We start from the raw sequence: 19,557 nt of genomic DNA on the forward strand, positions 1-19,557 counted from the left end.
AGTGAGGCATAGGTGCCGGGTGTCCCCTCGTCAGCAAAAATGGAAACCGTCAATGAACATATTGGGGTCATGAGTTCGTGTTCACAATCACAGATCCCGGATACATGCTACCTCGTTACTCAACAGGATCACCAAACTCCTCTGCAATGCGCTGAAGGTGGTAACTTCTGGCGTCGGGGGCGTTCTTGCAGTAAAAGTTCGAGATGAAGGCTTCAATCTGCTCACATCACAAAACAGTAGTCAGCTCTCGGTACTCTCCTTTGCAGTTGCTGATCTCAAAACATACCCTCGATCGGAAAAACGACAGCGACGAGCTCGTGATGTGCACACGGCAGAATTGGTGGAGATCGGTCCTATGAAAGTCATCATTGCAAGGGGTCAGAGCAATGTCGCCACCATAGCGCCAGTACGAAATAGAGTCTGTTGCCTACCAGTGCGGCTTATCCGAGTGTGCTTTGTACACGGCAAAGTCTTCGAGGACGCCCAGAGACTGAAAAGACTCGTTCTTGACATACACGTAGAACAGCTACACCAACACATCAGAATTGTTATAGCTATCAACCACGAGATCAGCGAAGTAAACGTACGCGATTCTGCTTGTCAAGTAGTGAGTCTTCGATGTACTCGACGAAGTCCGAGCTCGCGAACCGCTTGATTAAAGATGGCGCCTCATTCCTGCACCGCAGCCAAAGCGAAAAAAAACGTCAGTTGGTATCGCCACGATAAATGTCTATCGTAGCATACCGGAATCGTAGCAGGCGGCGCTTGAAGACAGCGCAATACTCGTCCAATTGGCGCTCTTCAAGTAGCTCGATCGAATCCAATAGCCGACTGGCCGGGTCCGGCAATGGCTCCTTGAATTTGCGGTAATACACATCCGCCGTCTGAAAACAAGTTGCAGCAGCACAGACAGTTTTGTCATTACAAACTGATACACACAATTTTGTTTGCGTGGTACGCACCTGCTCGACTGTGTATGGAATTGTGGCATTACAGTCGCCAAACTGGAACGCGTCAGCGTCCTCCGGCAGACTCAGCACCAAGCGAGGAACAGAATTCCCCGCTTCCGGCTGCCGCACGACCTTAATCCCGTGCTCACGAAGAAACACATTCAGCTCCGACTCCGCCGGTGCTCGGCGTCGGCGTCTTCTTCCACGTGTGCGAGCAAGCGGTGCAACCGTCGAGACCCACAGACCTTCCGGCCACGGGAAACTCTACAGCAAGAAATGGTTAACACCGTCCATCAGCCTCAACAACCACTACAGTAGAAAAACCACTACGTAGCTCACCCTCGAGCGCAGCGCAACCACGATCGAGTAGCCCACAGCGAACCACAGCAGCGGCGAGAGCTTGTGGCCCAGTTCCCCGTACTGCGCCATCTCGTCCGGGACCTGGTAAACAGCAGCGAAATGCCGACTCCAGGGCAGCGCCACCTTGAAGCCAAAGAAGAGCGCGGCTCCAGTCACCGCCAGCCACGACAGCAGCCAGGAGACGCCTCCACCTCCTCTGACGGCCTGTTGTCTGGGTCTCTGCTCGTGCATCGGCGCCCTTGCAACTGTCGGCTTGGGCTTCGACTTCGGCTCAGCGTCCTCCGCCGCTTGCAAGCTCGACAGCAGCGTCTGCACCAGCTGCACGTAGCGGCGCTTGGCCTCCTGCGACTGCGTGCCGCGCAGCTCGTGCCAGCTCGACCTAAAACCGCGATAAAATCGTGTAAAACGCAGCGAGGTGGCAGTTAAAACCAGGGGCTAAATCGCTCCTACCATTTGGCGCGCTCCACGACGCGGAAGGCGCTGGGCACGGCCGCAGCGCAGTCGCCCGCCGTCGCCTGCTTGAACAGCGCGTACAGCTGCAGCTTCTGCGCGTCGTTGACGGCCACGCGGCCCTGCGCGCCCGCCGCCTTGAGCTCCTGCGCCGCGCGCTCGAACGCCGCCGCCATCAGCTTCAACTCGGCAAAACAAGAAGTGTGCACCACACCATTTGAGCCCGACCAAAATTCTCGCTGGACCTTTCCGAATAGTCCGACACAAACCACCGCGTCGCCGCTCAAGGCACGCGCCTCGCTCCCGACAACTTTGTGTATCCATCCTATATGGTAGGATAGGATAGGTCGATCACTTGCTCATTCATTCGCCAAGTCTCCCGACAGCGCGCAAGTGACCATCACTCCTGCCATGGACTCCCTGCACTCGAGCCTGCACCACCCCGCGCAGCGCGCCTGGAGCGAGCCGCACCTGCACCCGTCGCAGCTCATGTACCCGCTGTTCGTGACGCTGCGCGCCGAGGACAAGCCGATCCGCGGGCTCGAGCCGGAGCTGCAGTGGGGCCAGGGCGCGGACGGCAGCTTCGCGTCGCTCGTGGCGCACCTGCGCGCGCTCATGGCCAAGGGCCTGACCAGCGTCATGCTCTTCGGCGTCGTGGAGGACAAGGACGCGCGCGGCTCCATGGCCGAGAGCGACGGCACGCCCGTCATCAAGTGCACGCGCGCGCTGCGCAAGGCGCTGCCGGAGCTGCTGGTGGCCTGCGACGTGTGCATGTGCGAGTACACGGACCACGGCCACTGCGGCATCCTGCGCGACGTGGACGGCGAGCAGGTGCTGGACAACGCGCGCACGCTCGAGCGCCTCTCCGCCATCGCGCTGGCCTACGCGCAGGCCGGCGCGCACATGGTGTGCCCGTCCGACATGATGGACAACCGCATCGGCGCCATCCGCAAGACCTTCAACGAGAACGGCTTCGAGCACGTGTCCATCATGGCCTACACGTCCAAGAAGGCCTCGGTCATGTACGCGCCGTTCCGCGACGCCGTCGAGTCGACGTTCCAGGGCGACCGCAAGCGCTACCAGCACCCCGTGGGCAGCACGAGCCACGCCGCGCTGGCCTTTGAGCGCGACGTGCTGCAGGGCGCCGACAGCGTCATCGTCAAGCCCTCGCTCTTCTACTCGGACATCGTGGCCAGCTTCGCCGCCAAGAAGACGGTACCCGTGGTCTGCTACCTCGTCTCGGGCGAGTACAAGATGGTCAAGGACTACGGCGACTCCACCAACTCGCTCGAGAGCGTCGTGCGCGAGGCCCACCTGGGTCTGCTGCGCGCCGGCGCCAGCGTGCTCATCACGTACTTCACGCCCTACATCCTGGACCGCTGCGCCAAGTGGTAGAGATATCAGCGAAAGTGGTGGCAGCCGCAGGTAGACGTAGAAGTTGCTAGCCGCTCTCTTCAATTCAATCTGTCGTACTCTGAGTAGCCAAGCGTGACTTTTGTCCATTCCAAAACAAAAGAGATGCAACAACAAGCTGCGCCTGATTGAGGAAGGAGCAGTGCCCCCTCTCATCGACTTGCTCCGGTATCCAAGCGCGGATGTGCAGCTCTGCGTTGGCCTTGGGGAAGCAAAGCGTGACGAAGGTGTCTGTGATGCAAAGTGGTGGAATGTTGCCTCTGTTAGTATTTTAATACATGTAGCTCGTTACTCGTTGTGTTGAGCCGGGTAAGGAGCTGAACCAAGAAGCTCGTGATGCAAACGAACATTAGCTTCGGACAAAGCAACCGTATGTCGAAGGTCAAATCAAACAGGTAGGCCCTACCACGACAGTTGCAAGGGCGCCGACACCGGAGCGGAGACCCAGACAACAGGACGCCAGAGGAGGAGGGGCCGCCGCTCGTGAAATTCTCCAAGGACGTTGAGAACGAGAACGATGCCGTGGTGAAGCAGTACATAGCGATGTCCATCGGCAATCTGGCGGCTGAGCCGGAGAATCCCAAGGAGATTCTACGGTTCGGAACGAGTGAGCCGCTTGTCCAGCTATTGAATGGTCCATTCAGGAGTGAATTGTGCTTTTGGGCTTCAACAACGAATGATTGTCGATGAAGGTGATCGCGCGACGACAGTCATTGGCGTGTCTTCGTGGCCCAACAAGCCCGCAGATTCCAGTATCTCCACAATATCCTTTGCTTGTACAGGGCGAATCGAGGCCTCGGCGGTATGGAACAGTAGGATTTTCCTGCAAAACTTTTTGTCATCGAGCAGCGGATAGTAGAAGAAGTCAATAGAGTTAAAGGCAGACGCGCGCAAAATGTGACACGAGCCCGTTTGTAGCGCAGCACTGGATAAATCTTTGGGATCAAAGAAGGAAAACTGGCCACTGCGTTGGGTGTTAAATAGTTTCTTGAGTTTTTGGTCGTCAAAAATGCATTGCGTCTCACCACCGCGCATCAGATCTCGTGCACTTTTATTCCAAACAATGTCCGCGAAGTGCCGCTCCTGTGGAAACCCGTCGGAGATAAAAGAACACTTCGTCTTGGTATTCGAAATTGCGGGAAGCGATCTTCTCCAGCACTCGGAGAGAGACAAACTCCGATGCGAGTTGGACATCATACAACTTTGGGTTGTCGGGTTTGGGTCTGTAGTGGCACATCCGGTGATATGTAGGCCCTCCTTCTATATTGCTGGCCAAGCGCTTCAGCATAGGTAGTACGTCGATACCATTGATATCATTCTCGAGTTCCGCAATCCTGTCTTTGACGAATTCTTCGTTTACTGCGAGGCAGCATCGAGCCACACCACCAAATATGGCAAAACGACTTTCAACCACATTGCGCGGCACCAGCAAATCGGGGCGAAGAGAGGTCACCGCAGCAACCAGTTCTTCCACGTCCCACAGCGGCATGTACAGCTTAGTCGCCTCTGGCTTCTTGGACGCCATGTTCAGCCAGTGTTCGTTCGGGCTGGAGAAGCATACCATCTTTGACGGACGTTCTGGTTCATATCTTGGCGGTCCATCGTACAGGTACACCAAGTCTGACTTGCGCCCCAAAGCATCGTCGTGTGCTTGGCCGATAGGTATGTACGCTTCTCCACAAAAAGATTCCACCTTGTCGTCGTCTCTGAACACAACCGCTTTCTTCATAATCGATCCTTGCGTGAATGATGCCGTAATGATAGTGGTCTTCTTTGTCGCGGCAACTTCACTCTTGTAGCGCTCGAAGAAGTATCCATAGAAGACCGATTTGCCCGTTCCTGGGCAACATATCAGCGCAAAACAAGTCAGGGCATCTCAGGATAGCAACAGGAGAACAGCCTTAACAGTAACATACCAGGCGTTCCAGTCACAGTGACGATGTCGAACTTTTCGAGCAGTGTCAAAATCACGGCGTAGTACACCGGGTAGCACGGACGCACAAAGTACTTGGGCAAGCCGTAATTGTTCTCCATCGGCAACACCGTAGGAAAATCTTTGGTCTGCCCCGCGTCCATGGTCTGCTCCCCTGCTGCGTGTTGGCGACAAACTTGGCTGGATGGGGGGGGACTGGCGTCGGCTGCAAGTAGCGGCGGTGGGTAGGTGGATGAAAACTCGAGCTGGCGGAACTGTAACGCGTCGGTTAAGATCGGTTGATGGAAGCGGATTTCTGACGTTTGTTGCGCAAAAGTATACAGTCTTCGTATTGTTGACCCACTGACTGTGGCGTTGATTTTCGTCGCCCCCAAAGACAACTCGACAAGTCTCACTACCAAGCAGGAAATCTCGCGGGGCCCAGCTGAACTGGACTCCGAGAGCGTCGACTTGACGGGGGAAATGCTGGAGAACATCCCACAATACGTGTGGAAGACGTAGGTGACTGCTATGTAGTCGGATGCATGCATGTAAGTTGAATTGCACGCTTTGATCTTTGCCTTTGAGGCCAGGCCACGTCAGTGATTGGCATCCATCTGCGACGTGTGTTGACTCATCTCCACTATCGATTCTTTTCATCCAATGGTATCTCGCCTCTCCCCAACACTGATTGTATGGCCCCCTCGGCATAACCTGAACCGAGTCGACCGACACCCGGCATCATGGAGGCGCAGCAGCTGACGGACAAGATCGTGGCCGTGGGCAACGCCATCCGCGAGCTCAAGGCGGCCAAGGACGCGGCCAACGCGGAGCAGATCGCGGCGCAGGTGCAGGAGCTGCTGGCGCTCAAGGCGCAGTTCAAGGCGCTCACGGGCGCCGACTACGCGCCGCCGCCGCAGCCCAAGAAGCAGAAGGAGAGCGCTGCTGCTGCCCCCGCGGCCGACAGCGGCGACGCCCCCAAGAAGTCCAAGAACCAGCTCAAGAAGGAGAAGAAGCTGGCCGAGCAGGCGGCCAAGAAGGCCGCGGGCGGCTCCGCCAAGGCCGGCGGCAAGCAGGCCGGCAAGCAGAAGCAGAAGAAGGCCAAGCCCTCGGAGAGCGCCAAGCCCGCCGAGAGTGCGGCCGTGCCGTCGGACGCCGACCTGCTGCTGCGCCAGACCGAGTTCCAGCACCAGGTGCTGAGCTCGGGCGCGGCCGCCGGCGCGCAGGTCGTGACCCCGTGGGACGTGGAGGCCGAGGACGGCGTGGACTACGACAAGCTCGTGGAGCAGTTCGGCAGCACCAAGATCCCGCCCGAGATGGTGGAGCGCATGGAGCGGCTCACGGGCCACAAGGCGCACCGCTACCTGCGCCGCGGCTACTTCTTCTCGCACCGCGACCTGGACGTGATCCTGGACGCGTACGAGAAGGGCGAGAAGTTCTTCCTCTACACGGGCCGCGGCCCGTCCTCGGGCAGCCTGCACATGGGCCACTTGATCCCCTTCACGTTCACGGCCTGGCTGCAGAAGGTGTTCGATGTGCCGCTCGTGATCCAGCTCACGAACGACGAGAAGTTCCTGTTCAAGGACCAGACCCTCGAGGAGAGCGAGGTCATGGCGTGGGAGAACGCCAAGGACATCATCGCCTGCGGCTTCGACGTCAAGAAGACCTTCATCTTCGCCAACACGGACTACATCAAGGAGATGTACCCGCAGATCCTCAAGGTGCAGAAGTGCGTCACGTACAACCAGGTGCGCGGCATCTTCGGCTTCACGGGCTCGGACAACATCGGCAAGTCGTCGTTCCCGGCCATCCAGGCCGTGCCGTCCTTCTCGGAGACGTTCCCCGTCGTGCTAGGCGGACGCAAGGGCCTGCGCTGCCTCATCCCTCACGCCATCGACCAGGACCCCTACTTCCGTATGACGCGCGATGTGGCGCCGCGTATTGGCTACCTCAAGCCTGCCTCCATGCACTCCAAGTTCTTCCCGGCTCTGCAGGGCAGCACCACCAAGATGAGTGCCAGCAAGGCGAGCACCACTATTTACATCTCGGACTCGCCGGAGGATATCGCCAACAAGATCAAGAAGTACGCCTTCAGGTAAGCCCTACGCGCTGATTCCTTTTGAGATGATGGTGTATATTCTGACTGTGACTGTGTCTGGGTGTTTAATTCCACAGCGGCGGAGGTGAGACCAAGGCTGACCACGAGAAGTACGGCGCCAACTTGGAGGCCGACATCCCGTACCAGTACCTGTCGTTCATGCTCGAGGACGACGAGGAGCTCGCTCGCATTGGCCGCGAGTACGGCGCAGGTCGCATGATGTCGGGTGAGGTGAAGCAGAAGCTGATCGACGTCATGTCTGAGTACACGCTGGACTTCCAGCAGCGTCGTGCTGCCATCACCGACGACCTCGTCTCCGAGTTCATGAGCGTGCGCCCCCTAGAGTTTTAGGCACCGTTAGCTCGATGTTTTTTGCAGGCCAGACTATTGCTTTAACAGTGTCATTTCTGCGTCTGCATTTGTATTTGTGAGGTGTACTGTTCAGTATTCTCCATGATGCAGACGCGCCGGGGTTCAATAGCGTGGACTACTACAGTGTCGACACCACCGAGACGCGAAAACGCAATGGAGTATTTTTTCTTCGAGAGATGAACTGCAAAATCAGTGTGTCAGCGGTGGTCTTGGAGGAGACGGCCTTGCTGCACGAATGGTGAACACGGACGAACGTTTACGGGGTCACGGATAGCGTCGGAGACAGCGAGCTCCACACGACGGCACGCCACCAGCTTCATTCTTTAATCATTCGAGACGGTGTGAGTGAGCTTGCTCAAGGATTCAAACCACTTGCAATGCACGCCGCCAATGGGGCGCCAGCCACCAGGTTCTGGTACAATGCGAGCCACGCTTGAATCACCTAGCAAATACAAGGATGTTACATTTACAATACTACTAGTACTTGGGAAAGCGCAGATACAGTAGTCAGTCGTGTGCTCACCTCGTGCATACGGAAGCAGTTGCAGATGCTTCGTCCAGGCTTGATCGGATCCGCGACGTACGGGATGACAACGGAGACTTGCGAGGAGACCACTTTCTCCGGCGGAAGCAGAAAAAACTCTCTACATACAACATTCAGTTCACAACGTAAGTCTGGGGACACAATCTCTTCGTCACAAGCCACAAATACGAACCCTTCGTTCTCAATGGAGATGCCGAAATGGCGATAATCAAACGTAATGTACGTTTCCAGGAAGAGCATCAGGAGGCTGCCGATGCCAGTGCGCCACGTAACGCGTCCATTGCGGGAAAAGATGTAGCACCATTTCGGCTGCGGCCCAGCCTCACTGGGCTCCAAACCGTAGGCGAGTTCTTCCGGGAAATCCAGTGATGCGTTTTCTGAGTAGCTTCTCCTCCTGCCCCCTCCGTACAATTTGCGAACGCTGGCATTCGCAAATGACTTCCGATGGGTGTCGCCACAAGCCTTAAATAGCAAGCAGATCGAACGCATCAGGCACCAAGTCGGACCACGTTCGGGACACAAGCGCAGCGTACCTGCAAGAATCGAATCACCAGGATCACCAACACGTAGGAGGAGATGCCGCCAATGAACGCGCACTTCAAGTCTGTAATACAACAAGTCCAGGTCAAGTCAGCGTCAGCACAAATACAACAAGCAGCAAGCACTTACCATTGCGGAGGAGATGGCTTTTCAGAATCAGGACCAGGGGGCGCAAGGCTGGCATCTCCGCTTGGAACGAATAAATTAGGTCACGGGCACCCAGCCCAGTGTGGCCAACGGAATGACCGCACGTGAGGTCGAGTAGCACATCTTGCTGGGTTGGGTCGATGGAGTAGGTCATCTTGAGCACTGGGATCTTCGCGCTTCCTAGCAGCTCCAGTTCTTTTGTCCACGGCTGGCGTTCCACCTCGGCTGCTAGCGCCTCCAAAATTGTCAAAGGTTTCTCTCCTGCCAACGATCTCGCAACTAGCACACAATCGATGTCACTCACAGGCAATGCTAACCGCGTGTAGCTTGAGCCATAAACGTCAATCATAGCATCGGGCCACAGGGATCGCACCAGCTCCTGCAGGGAGTCGATGGCTTGCTGTTGGTGCATCTCCCTCGATGCGAGCTGGGCGTCGATATAGTCTACAAAACCTTCAACTTGCTGACTGAGATTGCTGTCACACCACCAACATCATAGTTACAAAGTCAGCTACAACTCAATCGACCGGTAATCACTGCAAGCAGTACCTGTGAAACTGCTCCTCAGTCACGTACTGCGAGTACGGCGAATTCAGCATCTGTGTTCTATGCACGGGGAGTGAATAATACTGCTGTTGCTGAGGTTGTTGTAGTTGCTGGATGGCCTGTGCTCGCTGAAGATCGACGCCGTCGACTTCACTGAATAAATACTTCGGATTGCGACAAAACTTCGGTGAATCGCCGTTGACGGAGCTCGGCGCGCTGTCACCTGAGGCGCACTTTCGCCCACGCACGAACTTCTTGTACCGCGGATAGTGCTTATGATGCGGGTACTGTAGGTTCACGTCAGGATACTCATTCTCCGGTGTCGCGATCTCTCGATTCGTTCGGCTGTTCTCGTCGTCATATCCATTTGCTGTAGTGGCTTTGGGTGGCGAAGACTCGTGGTGCTTACTCTGAGCAGGTTTTGCCTTGGTTTGCCGGAGAACTGCTTCCTTGAACAGCATCTTCCCGCCAGTCGACATCGGAACGCCGTCTGTCTGGTTGTCGCGAGACTCGGTCCGACCCGCAAAGGAGGCCGCTCGATCCCGCGGTGGTTGCATGTGAAATGTCGAAGAGTGTCGTCTAGCAGGGTCACTTTTAGGCATCCTGTAACAGTCACAATGTACACATTAGCCAGAGCATAACAGGTAGCGCCCGCCGCCAAGCGAGCGAGCCACCTCCCTACCTGCTAAGGCGTGAAAAGGCAATCGCAGAAGTTACGGGTAATCAGCACTTACGGAGGGTTGGAAGGCGTCGACATCTGGCGTTGTGGGTAGCTCTGATGGGATCTTGGGGGAGCGGCGTACTTGGCTGACCAAATGGGGTCGTCGTATCCAGCGGGCCTGCAACACACAGAACCACCACCTCAGTTAGTTCTACATCAACCTTGCACTTTCCGCCGATCGATAGTGTAGTATACCCACCCGTACTCGTGCAGCCCCGGGTAGAACGCGCGGATATCGTGTGAGAAGTGGCACTTGTCGCCGTAGGGGCAGCCGTACCCGGACAGGAACTTCGAGCAGGGCGTGAACGACTGCTGCGGGTGCTTGGGCTTTTTGTGTTTGTTGCTGTAGCTGCTGCTGCTGCCTGCAGGATTGCGGCGACCCGCTCCCCCAGACAACGCCATGGGGTGGCGGTAGTGCTGTTGATGCTGCTGCTGATGCAGTCTGTCTTGGTCGTTGGGCGGCGGACTCGGCGGCCTCGCGCCTGCTCTTGCTGGGGGCGTCCAGTGCTGCGGCATGTGCTGCGTCTGGTCGAACTGGTTGGTGGGCGACGTGAACGCGCTCGCCACGACCACTTCGCCTCGTTGCATTCTGCTGCTGTGCAACGCGCCTTCTGAATCAGAAAATGGGCCTCCGAAGTGAGGAGCGAGACTGAGACTGACACGGAGCGAGTGTCGAGCTGCTGCTGCTGGTGGTGGTTCAAAAATTCAAACGAGTCTAGAGCGAGACACTCGGAAGGTGCAGGCAGACAGAACGACAGACAGCGGAGACGCTGAGAGCTGAGAAAAAAGGCTTTTCCCCTGAGAGTCTCAGGCGCTCGCTCACTCGGAGAGCAGGCCAGTGTCCGGGAAGGGGCGCGATGTGCTGGCCGTTGACCCCGAGCGAGCGACTGAATGCTAGGGCTCAGGCCCAAGAAGATACTGCTGAAGTTGACGTTTGGCGGCCAGTTGGTGTGGCGCACACAACCGGAGATTCCATACTGAAAGCAAGTGTAGCAGAACCTTGAGCTAACCGCGGTGTGATTGATGGTGTGGTGGTGTTTGCTACATGTTGCCTGCGCGGTACTCCTCGAGCTTCTCGAGCGTGCCCGTCTCGAGGAACTCGTCGATCTTGGCGGCCGACGACTTGCCCACGCCCTTGAGCTTGAGCGCGTCCTTGCCGCACGAGATCTCGGTCTCGCACTCGCGGATGGCCTTGGCCACCTTGGACCACGTGCCGCCCTTGAACTTCTCGCCGCGCTTGAACTCGAAGCCCGAGAGCTCGGCGAAGGCGTCGGCCAGCGGCTGGTTGGACTCGCACGTGGCCTCGGCCTTCTTGCGTGGCTTCTTGGCCTTCTTGTCGTCGTCCTGTGCGTCCTCGTCCTTGACGTCGTCCGCCTTGCGCTTGCGGCCGCGCGTCTTCTTCTCCGTCTTGACGTCGCACCTGTCGTCTGCCTTGCCCTTCTTGGCCTTCTTGGGAGACGCCGACTCCTTCACGCCGAACTTCTTGATCATCTCCTGCATTGGCACGAGCAACACACAGCGAGTCAACGTTAGATTGAAAACCAAATTGCAGTCCAATGTCACATTGGCAATGTGTCATGTCCTTGGAGCAAACCTTCAGTGCCGCGTCCAGTTGGAACTCGCCCTAACGTTGCATACAAAGCGTCAGTGATTGCACAACAGTAAGCAAGTCCCTTGCATTGCAGCTATTGGCGCCGCACATTTTCGCGCGTGGCGTTGAGCATCGTGCCGGCCTCGACGGCAGCATTGACAGGGTTCTGGGTATGGACAGGAAGCAGCGCAGGCGTTAGAGGGAGTTGAGTGCAGGTGGGTGTGGTGGATGTATGAACTGGGGCGCGTACCGTCGGGACCTTGACGCCCTCCTTCGCGCAGAGCGCCAGCAGCTCCTTGGCCGCCTTCTTGCTCGCCTCCCGACTCGACATGGCTATCAAAATGAAATTATGGCGGGAACGTAAAGCAGCCTATGATATAGAATACTCATGCGTTTTCATAGGTATAAATCATACGGTTATGTACAAACACATAAATCTATCATAAGAAATCGACGCTTGCGATGCTGCTGGTGGCGCAAAGAGACACACCAATGCACACGGTTATCACGGTCCGTGATAACTTCTTCAGGCATAGCCCCACACATGTATACCAGTCCGGAATGTATATAAAGCGTATGCAGCATGTATACAACATGTACCCACACATAACATGTACACTACCGATCTTCCTGCGGTGCACACAGCGCCGGCAGCGCCATTAGCAAAGTTCCCCCAAGCCCCCCCACAAGCACCCAGCCACCATGGCGTCGTATGAGTACGACGTCACTGCGTAGGCGGAGACATACACCTTCAACAGTGTCATGCTCGCATGCAGCACGGAAGAGACCGCTCTTGCCAACCCGTCCTCCTCAAACAGAGATACCTTGTACCCATCGAGAAGCTCCACTTGTGGGCAATGGGTCATCACATTCCTAAAGAATTCTTCACTGGTACGAAAGGGATCTTCGCTCGTTCGAGTAGGGACCGACAAGCGGCGGAGTCCGCCGAGGTTACCATCCACACGCCATCTCCCCAGAGCCTCATACAATTTCATGAGTACCATGTGGACACTTTCATGATCGACCTCTTGTTTTGCATAGGGTAGTGTCAGAGATTCCAGCTTCAGACAGTGCGCAGAGGCCGCTTCCAGTGCAGCAAGTACATGGCGACTGTCGAGAGGCATTTCGGCTAAATTGAGCACCTTCAGCACTGGCAAGCACACGAAAATGCGCTCCCAATCGATGTAAACGCCCTCTATGGTCCCTCGTAGACTTGGTCGTAGCGTGAACTGACGAGAATGGGTCAAGTTGGCGCTAGTACGTACAGCTCGCTTGCATTTGCTCCTTGTTCCTCCATTGTGGAGTATATTTTGCTCAGTTCTCGAGATGAAGCGGTCTTGAAGACGATGGTGAGGGCGGACTGTTGATACTGCCGAGCCATCTCCTGCATAGCAGCTGCCCACGTCGGCGCGACCGACTCCAATTCCTTGAGCATAGCGATTGTCGCTGTGCGTTTAGTTGGCGCGAGGTCTTCGGTGTAGCCAGGTACTGCGTAGCCCAAGATACTCCGCAAGATCGGCGGCGGCAGCAACGGGAACTTCTCCATGTTTCGTTTGGTAGACAGCAAAAATGTGTTTGAACGTGACAAAGAGGAGGAAAGTGAAAAAATACGGGACGTGGGTCAGGCCTTTGTTAAAGCATGGCAAAGAATGACCCCGTCAGTGTGCAGATATTGGGAATCCCTTGGCTTACTTTTTGGAAGGGATTTTCCAGGTTCGACTCCACTCCCCCCAATAATCCCAATCGCCAGCCATCTCCCCAGCAGCTTCACTCTTGTCGTGGAAGTACCAACGCCAATTCCAATCCATCCCCACCCGAACGACAGTTTCTTCATCTTGGGCTTCACGTGCTCACCAAACACGCGGAAGTACGGGTACGGCATTTCAGGTATGGGCGTTCGGCGGAGGCTCAAACGTGGGCGGCTTCAGCGGGTCAGACCCTAAGGGAAGGTGCTGCAATTGCTCTTCGCTATCCAGGGACACTACACATACAACAGTCATGGCAAGCGTCGACACAGCGTGTGCCCCCGCAATTAAATGTTGCGATTAGCAATGGGTAATGGAGAGCTATTGTTTGTACATCTTTCAGCGTTCATACACGTACTGGTTCGACTCGGCGTTACTGCTGACTTAGTTAAAAAAAAAAGTGTTGAGAATGTATGAAATGTATGGCTGAGCTTAGATTTCTTTAACTGGTACGACTAAAATGCTCCTTGGTCTACAGAGCGAGCCATGAATACTGTATCTTCCTGGTGGGCACGCTACGCTAACGGACACCACGTGTGTGTTATATTCTGCTTGGCGCATTAGCTCGGAAGTTTGCTGCATTGCGATGCCGCACCCGCAATGCAGCAAATCTTGCAGGACATGTTGTCCTGCAAAAACACTAAAGATTGACTTTGCCAAGCTTGTGCCAATAATACTAGATTTTGTGTAGGATTTGACGCCGGGATGTTTCGATTTGGAAAATACAGGACATTCTATGCTCGTGAGCCAGATCGATGTCCTGCAAAATCTGGAGAATGTAGATTTAGACGCACATTCTCAAATCGATGATGCAGAGCTACTGCAACCATTATTTCTGCGAATTTAAAGTATTTTAGGAATGTTACCGTAAAACACGGATCCAATGCTACACATGGATACAGTGCAGCAACCCGTAAAAACAAAACACAAAATAGGCAGAACACAAAGTTATCAATGGTGACACCCCCCTCTCATGTTGATGTTAACCTAAACGTCTTGCAAAAAATCGGAGCCTCATCTTCTTGTACTTCACCAACTCGAAACCGGTCCGCACTATCTCGCGGACCAATTAGGACGATGCCGCTCTTAATAAATCCGTTTCGGATACTTGTTGCCTACACTTTGTTCCATGCATCCGCGACAAAGCGGGAGAGCAGCTCGCGCTTCTGCTGAGGTCTTTCTGGAAAGTCGTTCTCAACGTGGAATGTCAGGTAGCAATTCCTGCAATAATGACAATCAATTAGTCAATGACGCTGTGATAGCGAGATCGTTCGTAGCATAGACGTACCGGACGTGATCCTTGAAAGACTTCATTACAGCCACGTCCATCGGTTGCGCGATGCCGGTGATGCCAGGTGGAATAAATTCCACCTGTGTGCAGCGCTCCTCTTCAAGCATAGTCCTCACCGATTGCACTTTGTGCACTTTTAAGCTGTCGAGGAGCAAAAGCTTGCAGCCATCTACACTAGAATTCCAAATCTTTACAGCATAAAACAAGTTAGGCGAATTAAAATTTAACAATAAATCAAACAATGCAATCAGCTACATACCCGTTGAATCCACTCACGCATCACGTCCTCGCTGCAATTCGCCTTACGCTGCACCGTGTGCTCGCATCGCGGTGACCCAAAGTATGGGCTCCATGCCGATTGCGAGACCGGCCCACCAGGGATACCGGCAAAGACGATAAGTGGCGGCAGCTTTACTCCAGTGGCGGATGCGACCAGGGAAACGGAGGCTCTGAAGCCATTTACATCGCTGCCTGTTAAAAAAGATAAAGGTTAGAATTTTTTTCGTCAAACCAAAACAAATAATCTCACCTTGAACGATGTCGACTATAGGAGTCCCTACAAAGTCAATCGTCGTTTTACCGTTCATGTCGATAAAAATCGCGGTTTGGTCCATGTTGAAGACGGACTCGTACTTCAGGGCCCCCTTAATAAACGACAACGACCCGGACTCCTCAATCACATGCTGTATTGAGTTGGAAAATACGCCGGCGACGCGCTATAAAATACAAAACAAATCTGAATTTTAGAATATATATGTAAAACCAGTAATAATTGTAGACTCACCTCCATGTTGGACCTCTTTTTGCGTCCTTTATGCGTGATACGTCGGATAGTAAGTCGGTTTCGCTTAAGCAGGCGCCGCAGGAACTAAACGTTTGCAGCCCTTGATCTTGATGAGAAGAGGGATGCATTATACCTAGCATGCATGATAAGGAGGTACTCCGCAGAGCGAGCGTTTGTTACTAAAAATTCTTCACGTTAAGCTAATAATGAATACATTTCTTCCAACTCTGGCTTTCTGATGTACATCGAGCGGTTGTTGTCGGGGTTTACGTGGTACTTGTTGGGTTTGGCGACCTAAGGGCTGCATCGTCCTTCTGCCAGCGGTAGATAGTGGTGCGGTGCACACCGGCAGCTGCAGCAGTCGCTGTAATAGTCCCCGCCGCCATGGCGAGGGCACACAGCTTGTGCTTGTTTTTTTTTCTTTGGGCGGCTTGGCATTCCGTGAGAGGGGGAAAACTGAAAGGCAAAAGGGGAAGGATGTCGGCTTTGGCACCTACCAGGATCACTGGCAAGGAAAAGCCCCGAAAATTTTAACCAGTGTAAACAATAGTGTACTGTCCTTATTTTTATATTTATTATCTACTTTTTACGAGTGTAGCGTTGGATCCGTGTTTTACGGTAGGTTGAACCTCATTGGCTATAAATATATGTCTATTCGTATCGAATCAGAAGTCAAACATTTTGGTGGGGCGCATTTTTCCGTCGTTATCTGTACACTACTCAAGTGGGACATGAGTTGACTTTTGAGTAAATACAAAATCCGCTGAACAATGGAATGCATTGCAGACTTTACCAACATGTAGGGCATAGACTAGGGTTCCGCGAAGGCTGGGATAGGAGAATTTTGGTATAAACCCCTTCTTTTAATTTTTGCATTATATTTTTTCTTATTAGCTACGGTCATCTCCTGCGCCTGCTTCGCAGCCGCAGCATCTGCCCGGAAATTTGCCACTTCAAACTGTCTACCGGCAATGTTTTCCAAAATAAAAATGCGAATCTTGATTGAGATCTGTTTGGGGCTTGTAGGAAATACAAGCTTACCTTTATTGTGCCTTGCAAAATTTTTGGCAATTCCGATGCTCAGAAGTCGGATATATCGGGTCAGATATAATTTTCAGCTCAGAAATAAAGACGAGGGACCCCAGCTGGAGGTGGGATTTAGCTGGTTAAACCTCGGTCGAGTTGACCATACAGGTCTGAATTGCCGTTTTAAATCGGCCAAAATGACTACCCTCCAGCTATATCGGTTGCTGCCCTGGCGGCCGTCGCGTTATATCGGATGTCGCCCTCCTTGCCGACTCCGTGTCGACTTCGGCGCTACTATACACCAGGACAATTGTCGGACCGGTGGGGCAAGCTCCAGGTCTTGTTTCGGCAGCTACGCATGAGCGGATCCGCGTCGCTCAGGCGCTGGTACACGAGAGATAGCGTCGTTCACGACGAGCAAGAGAAAACAATGACAGGCTTAGGCGAACAGGAGTGACGTATGCAGAAGAAACTTACTTAAGTAGGCTTTACATGGGCAAATACCACACCATTTTGCTCTAAGGGCCTGTTTCATTTGAGAATAAGTCGGGAATAGCGCCGAGCCGGAATAACAATTATACGCTATTCAAACGAAACAGGTGGAGAATAAAGCCCCACAATAACTGGGAAAAAGAATATGCGTTATGGAAGGAAGCAAATCATTGGCTGGCGCGACATTCACAAAAGTCCGCTCTCGCGAACACTGCTTCGAGCACTGCTCGCTGCTCGTCACCAAGCGCGCCGTGGTGAGGCCTCGAGCGGGCTCTAGAGGAGCACTAAAGCTGCTCTACCCAGTCGCAACCAACCCCTGTATAGGCCGGAGCTTCCTCACCTCGCCACGAAGTCTCTCCACACTCCCAGCAGCGTCAGCATCGGCTGGCCTGCGGAGTCTGGCGGTCCTCGACGGAGAGGTGAGGAAGCCCCGGCCATGTAGCTATTCGGCTCAGAATTGCTATCCTGACTTTCAAAGTCAGAATAACTTATTCCTGGGAATAACTTCTTAGCCAATAAGATTATCGTATTTTGTCGTAATTAAGCGGGAGGAATAACTCCCGCTATTCTTATTCCAGTTATTCTCAAATGAAACAGGCCCTAAGAACGCTACTTTACTTCGCTTCAGCACCGAGCCGTAGATGGGGTCGAATACGTTCTTGTAATGGTCCAGACGGCGCTGCTGACGATGGCCTTGGATAACAGCTCCTCGACGTCGCCCGTTATCAGCGTGTTCTCCTCGCCCTTGGACGCGTCCTGCACCGACTGCTGAATCTTGCCGATCCCCGTGACCACGCCGTGGCCCAGGCCGTTGACCACGACCGTGGCATCTAACCTCATGTTGGTCTAGCCCTAAATGAAGTTCTCCGTGCCACGTCGACGTCCTTGTTGACCCACGTGGGCTCGCCCTTCACCTGCAGTGGGTGGCCGTCGTCTTCACGGACAGCAGGCACAGGTCTCCACAGACCTAGTCCTCCATGCGGACCTCCTCCATGTCACCGGGAAGAAGCTCGCGCGCAGGCAGCGCTCTCGGGCATCACGTGCACGTTCTCGGGCTGCAGGTCCTTGAACACCACCAGCGCGGGTCGGAGAGAAGCTCCTGGTGGCACAGTAGCGTTACATTGCAGCATGCTTGTAGCGCAAGTCAGCACCTTGGTAGTTTACGTAAGAAGCAGATTATACCTTACCTAAGCAGGGTGGCTGGGGATCGGCCCTGCTGCGGGCGCACGACTTGTGCTAGGAGCTGGCGCAGTCGCAGCGGCGCGGCTGGTACAGGGGGTTCGTGATGAGGTCGGCGCTTCGAGGTGGCTGGATGGCTGGGAAGCACGGACTCAGAGATCCGATTTAAAAAAACTCGGGGGTGGCAAAACAGTGGGTTGGCGGATATATTTAAACCTAACCCTATCAACGTCGGATTTATCATTTCCGACCACAACGATATCCGAGGTAAAACTGAAGGGCAAAATAACTGCAAGGCACAATAATATTTACTTCATTTCGTTCATACGTACCCAGCTCAATACATCTACTGGTTAATACCAGTGTTGTCGGTAGCGCACCGGTTCGATCTGCCCTCAGTGCGGCACCGGAGTCGTACCGGGTTCAAGAAAATGTACCAGCCATTACTTTCGCTTGAAACCTTTGCTGTATATCCTTACCATCTGTAGCGCATATTTTTATTTGGCAGGGGATACGCATACAGTCTCCGCCAGAGAAAGTGCTTCAACTTGCATAGAAACGCCGAGACTGTGCACTATTCATACAGTCGCCAGGGTCGGAGACTGTATGACCCAATCACCCTCTCATCACCTTTTTCCAAGACTGTATGCGTATCCACTCCCATTTTTATTTTGGAGTGGCCCTCACAAATCAGCATTTTTCGGTGTACATGACGCATGTTAAAATACTTTACTTGTATCAAATATAATCTCTGGCGGCCTTATCGGCTCTTATCGCATCCCTGTAGTGAGCGTATCCCTTTCATTCCCACTTTATACTAAATTTTGTATGGTGGGGTCAAACCTGTAACAGAGGCCCATGTGACCACTGAAATGCTGTAGGCTTGTTATATAAATATATATATATCGAGCCCTTTCCGAGGGTACCGTAGTAGTGCATTCGAAAAATGGAACACAGTGAGGAGCTGTCACTATGTAGCAAAAAATACCGCAACGTCTTTGCTATCCTAACGGGTTTGCTTCGCCACGAGCTTTCGAGCAACCTCTGGCCTCCACCAGCGCCCGATCTTCTGATCCACCTTTGTATTGGGCAAGCGACTCCAGTCGCCACGGCAAGCAACTTGGAGAGCTGCGCACACCCATATCAAACGAGGTCTCATTGTCAGCGCTAGCCATCCATACAGTGTCGACGCCGTTGCCGCCGCTCATCGGCGAATAGCAGCCAGTATGCCTGCTTCGACTGGATTGATTGATACACCCACTGGTTCAACACGACCTCGTTCCTGGCATCAAGTACTGTACAGTGACACCTCCCTAAATGAACCCTCTAACTGACCATGTGTTCCCTATCTGGTTAGGATTCCTCGACTGCAAACGGGATTATATGGATTTCACTA

The 19,557-nt window shown here is 54.0% G+C and overlaps 7 protein-coding genes across 7 annotated transcripts; 2 read left to right on the top strand and 5 right to left on the bottom strand.

The window, feature by feature from the left end:
- Positions 1-115: 115 nt before the first annotated feature.
- Positions 116-1,936, bottom strand: PHYSODRAFT_314948 (hypothetical protein; the record flags this gene model as incomplete). The annotated part of the gene is made up of 9 exons (XM_009528492.1): positions 116-217; positions 287-353; positions 432-526; positions 588-675; positions 745-884; positions 963-1,149; positions 1,264-1,349; positions 1,626-1,689; positions 1,761-1,936. 9 exons carry the CDS (start codon positions 1,934-1,936, stop codon positions 116-118), a joined length of 1,005 nt encoding a protein of 334 aa, XP_009526787.1.
- A 148-nt stretch (positions 1,937-2,084) lies between these two features.
- PHYSODRAFT_285964 (hypothetical protein) lies at positions 2,085-3,244 on the top strand. The gene has a single exon (XM_009528493.1). The coding sequence runs from the start codon at positions 2,172-2,174 to the stop codon at positions 3,153-3,155; it is 984 nt and encodes a 327-aa protein (XP_009526788.1). The 5' UTR covers positions 2,085-2,171; the 3' UTR covers positions 3,156-3,244.
- Positions 3,245-3,839: 595 nt separating this feature from the next.
- Positions 3,840-5,249, bottom strand: PHYSODRAFT_503740 (hypothetical protein; the record flags this gene model as incomplete). The annotated part of the gene is made up of 3 exons (XM_009528494.1): positions 3,840-4,160; positions 4,471-4,910; positions 5,090-5,249. 3 exons carry the CDS (start codon positions 5,247-5,249, stop codon positions 3,840-3,842), a joined length of 921 nt encoding a protein of 306 aa, XP_009526789.1.
- Positions 5,250-5,828: 579 nt separating this feature from the next.
- PHYSODRAFT_498780 (hypothetical protein) lies at positions 5,829-7,534 on the top strand (the record flags this gene model as incomplete). Its single annotated transcript, XM_009528495.1, has 2 exons — positions 5,829-7,180; positions 7,261-7,534. The coding sequence occupies 2 exons, from the start codon at positions 5,829-5,831 to the stop codon at positions 7,532-7,534; spliced, it is 1,626 nt and encodes a 541-aa protein (XP_009526790.1).
- A 376-nt stretch (positions 7,535-7,910) lies between these two features.
- Positions 7,911-9,201, bottom strand: PHYSODRAFT_503192 (hypothetical protein; the record flags this gene model as incomplete). The annotated part of the gene is made up of 6 exons (XM_009528496.1): positions 7,911-7,997; positions 8,079-8,195; positions 8,268-8,420; positions 8,618-8,703; positions 8,769-9,006; positions 9,073-9,201. Coding segments are annotated over 6 exons (810 nt in total), but the record flags the coding sequence as incomplete, so codon positions are not given.
- Positions 9,202-11,049: 1,848 nt separating this feature from the next.
- PHYSODRAFT_346225 (hypothetical protein) lies at positions 11,050-13,526 on the bottom strand (the record flags this gene model as incomplete). Its single annotated transcript, XM_009528497.1, has 6 exons — positions 11,050-11,547; positions 11,648-11,677; positions 11,754-11,810; positions 11,895-11,967; positions 12,910-13,184; positions 13,416-13,526. The coding sequence occupies 6 exons, from the start codon at positions 13,524-13,526 to the stop codon at positions 11,095-11,097; spliced, it is 999 nt and encodes a 332-aa protein (XP_009526792.1). The 3' UTR covers positions 11,050-11,094.
- Positions 13,527-14,504: 978 nt separating this feature from the next.
- PHYSODRAFT_331664 (hypothetical protein) lies at positions 14,505-18,112 on the bottom strand (the record flags this gene model as incomplete). Its single annotated transcript, XM_009528498.1, has 7 exons — positions 14,505-14,610; positions 14,678-14,868; positions 14,940-15,151; positions 15,210-15,396; positions 17,658-17,828; positions 17,864-17,939; positions 17,982-18,112. The coding sequence occupies 7 exons, from the start codon at positions 18,110-18,112 to the stop codon at positions 14,505-14,507; spliced, it is 1,074 nt and encodes a 357-aa protein (XP_009526793.1).
- Positions 18,113-19,557: the final 1,445 nt, after the last annotated feature.

Source organism: Phytophthora sojae, assembly GCF_000149755.1.
Source record: "Phytophthora sojae unplaced genomic scaffold PHYSOscaffold_4, whole genome shotgun sequence".
Classification (NCBI taxonomy): Eukaryota; Oomycota; class Peronosporomycetes; order Peronosporales; family Peronosporaceae; genus Phytophthora; species Phytophthora sojae.

Excerpts from the sequence above, each read along its gene's own strand:
- PHYSODRAFT_285964 (XM_009528493.1), top strand. The coding sequence starts at position 2,172 with ATGGACTCCCTGCACTCGAGCCTGCACCACCCCGCGCAGCGCGCCTGG.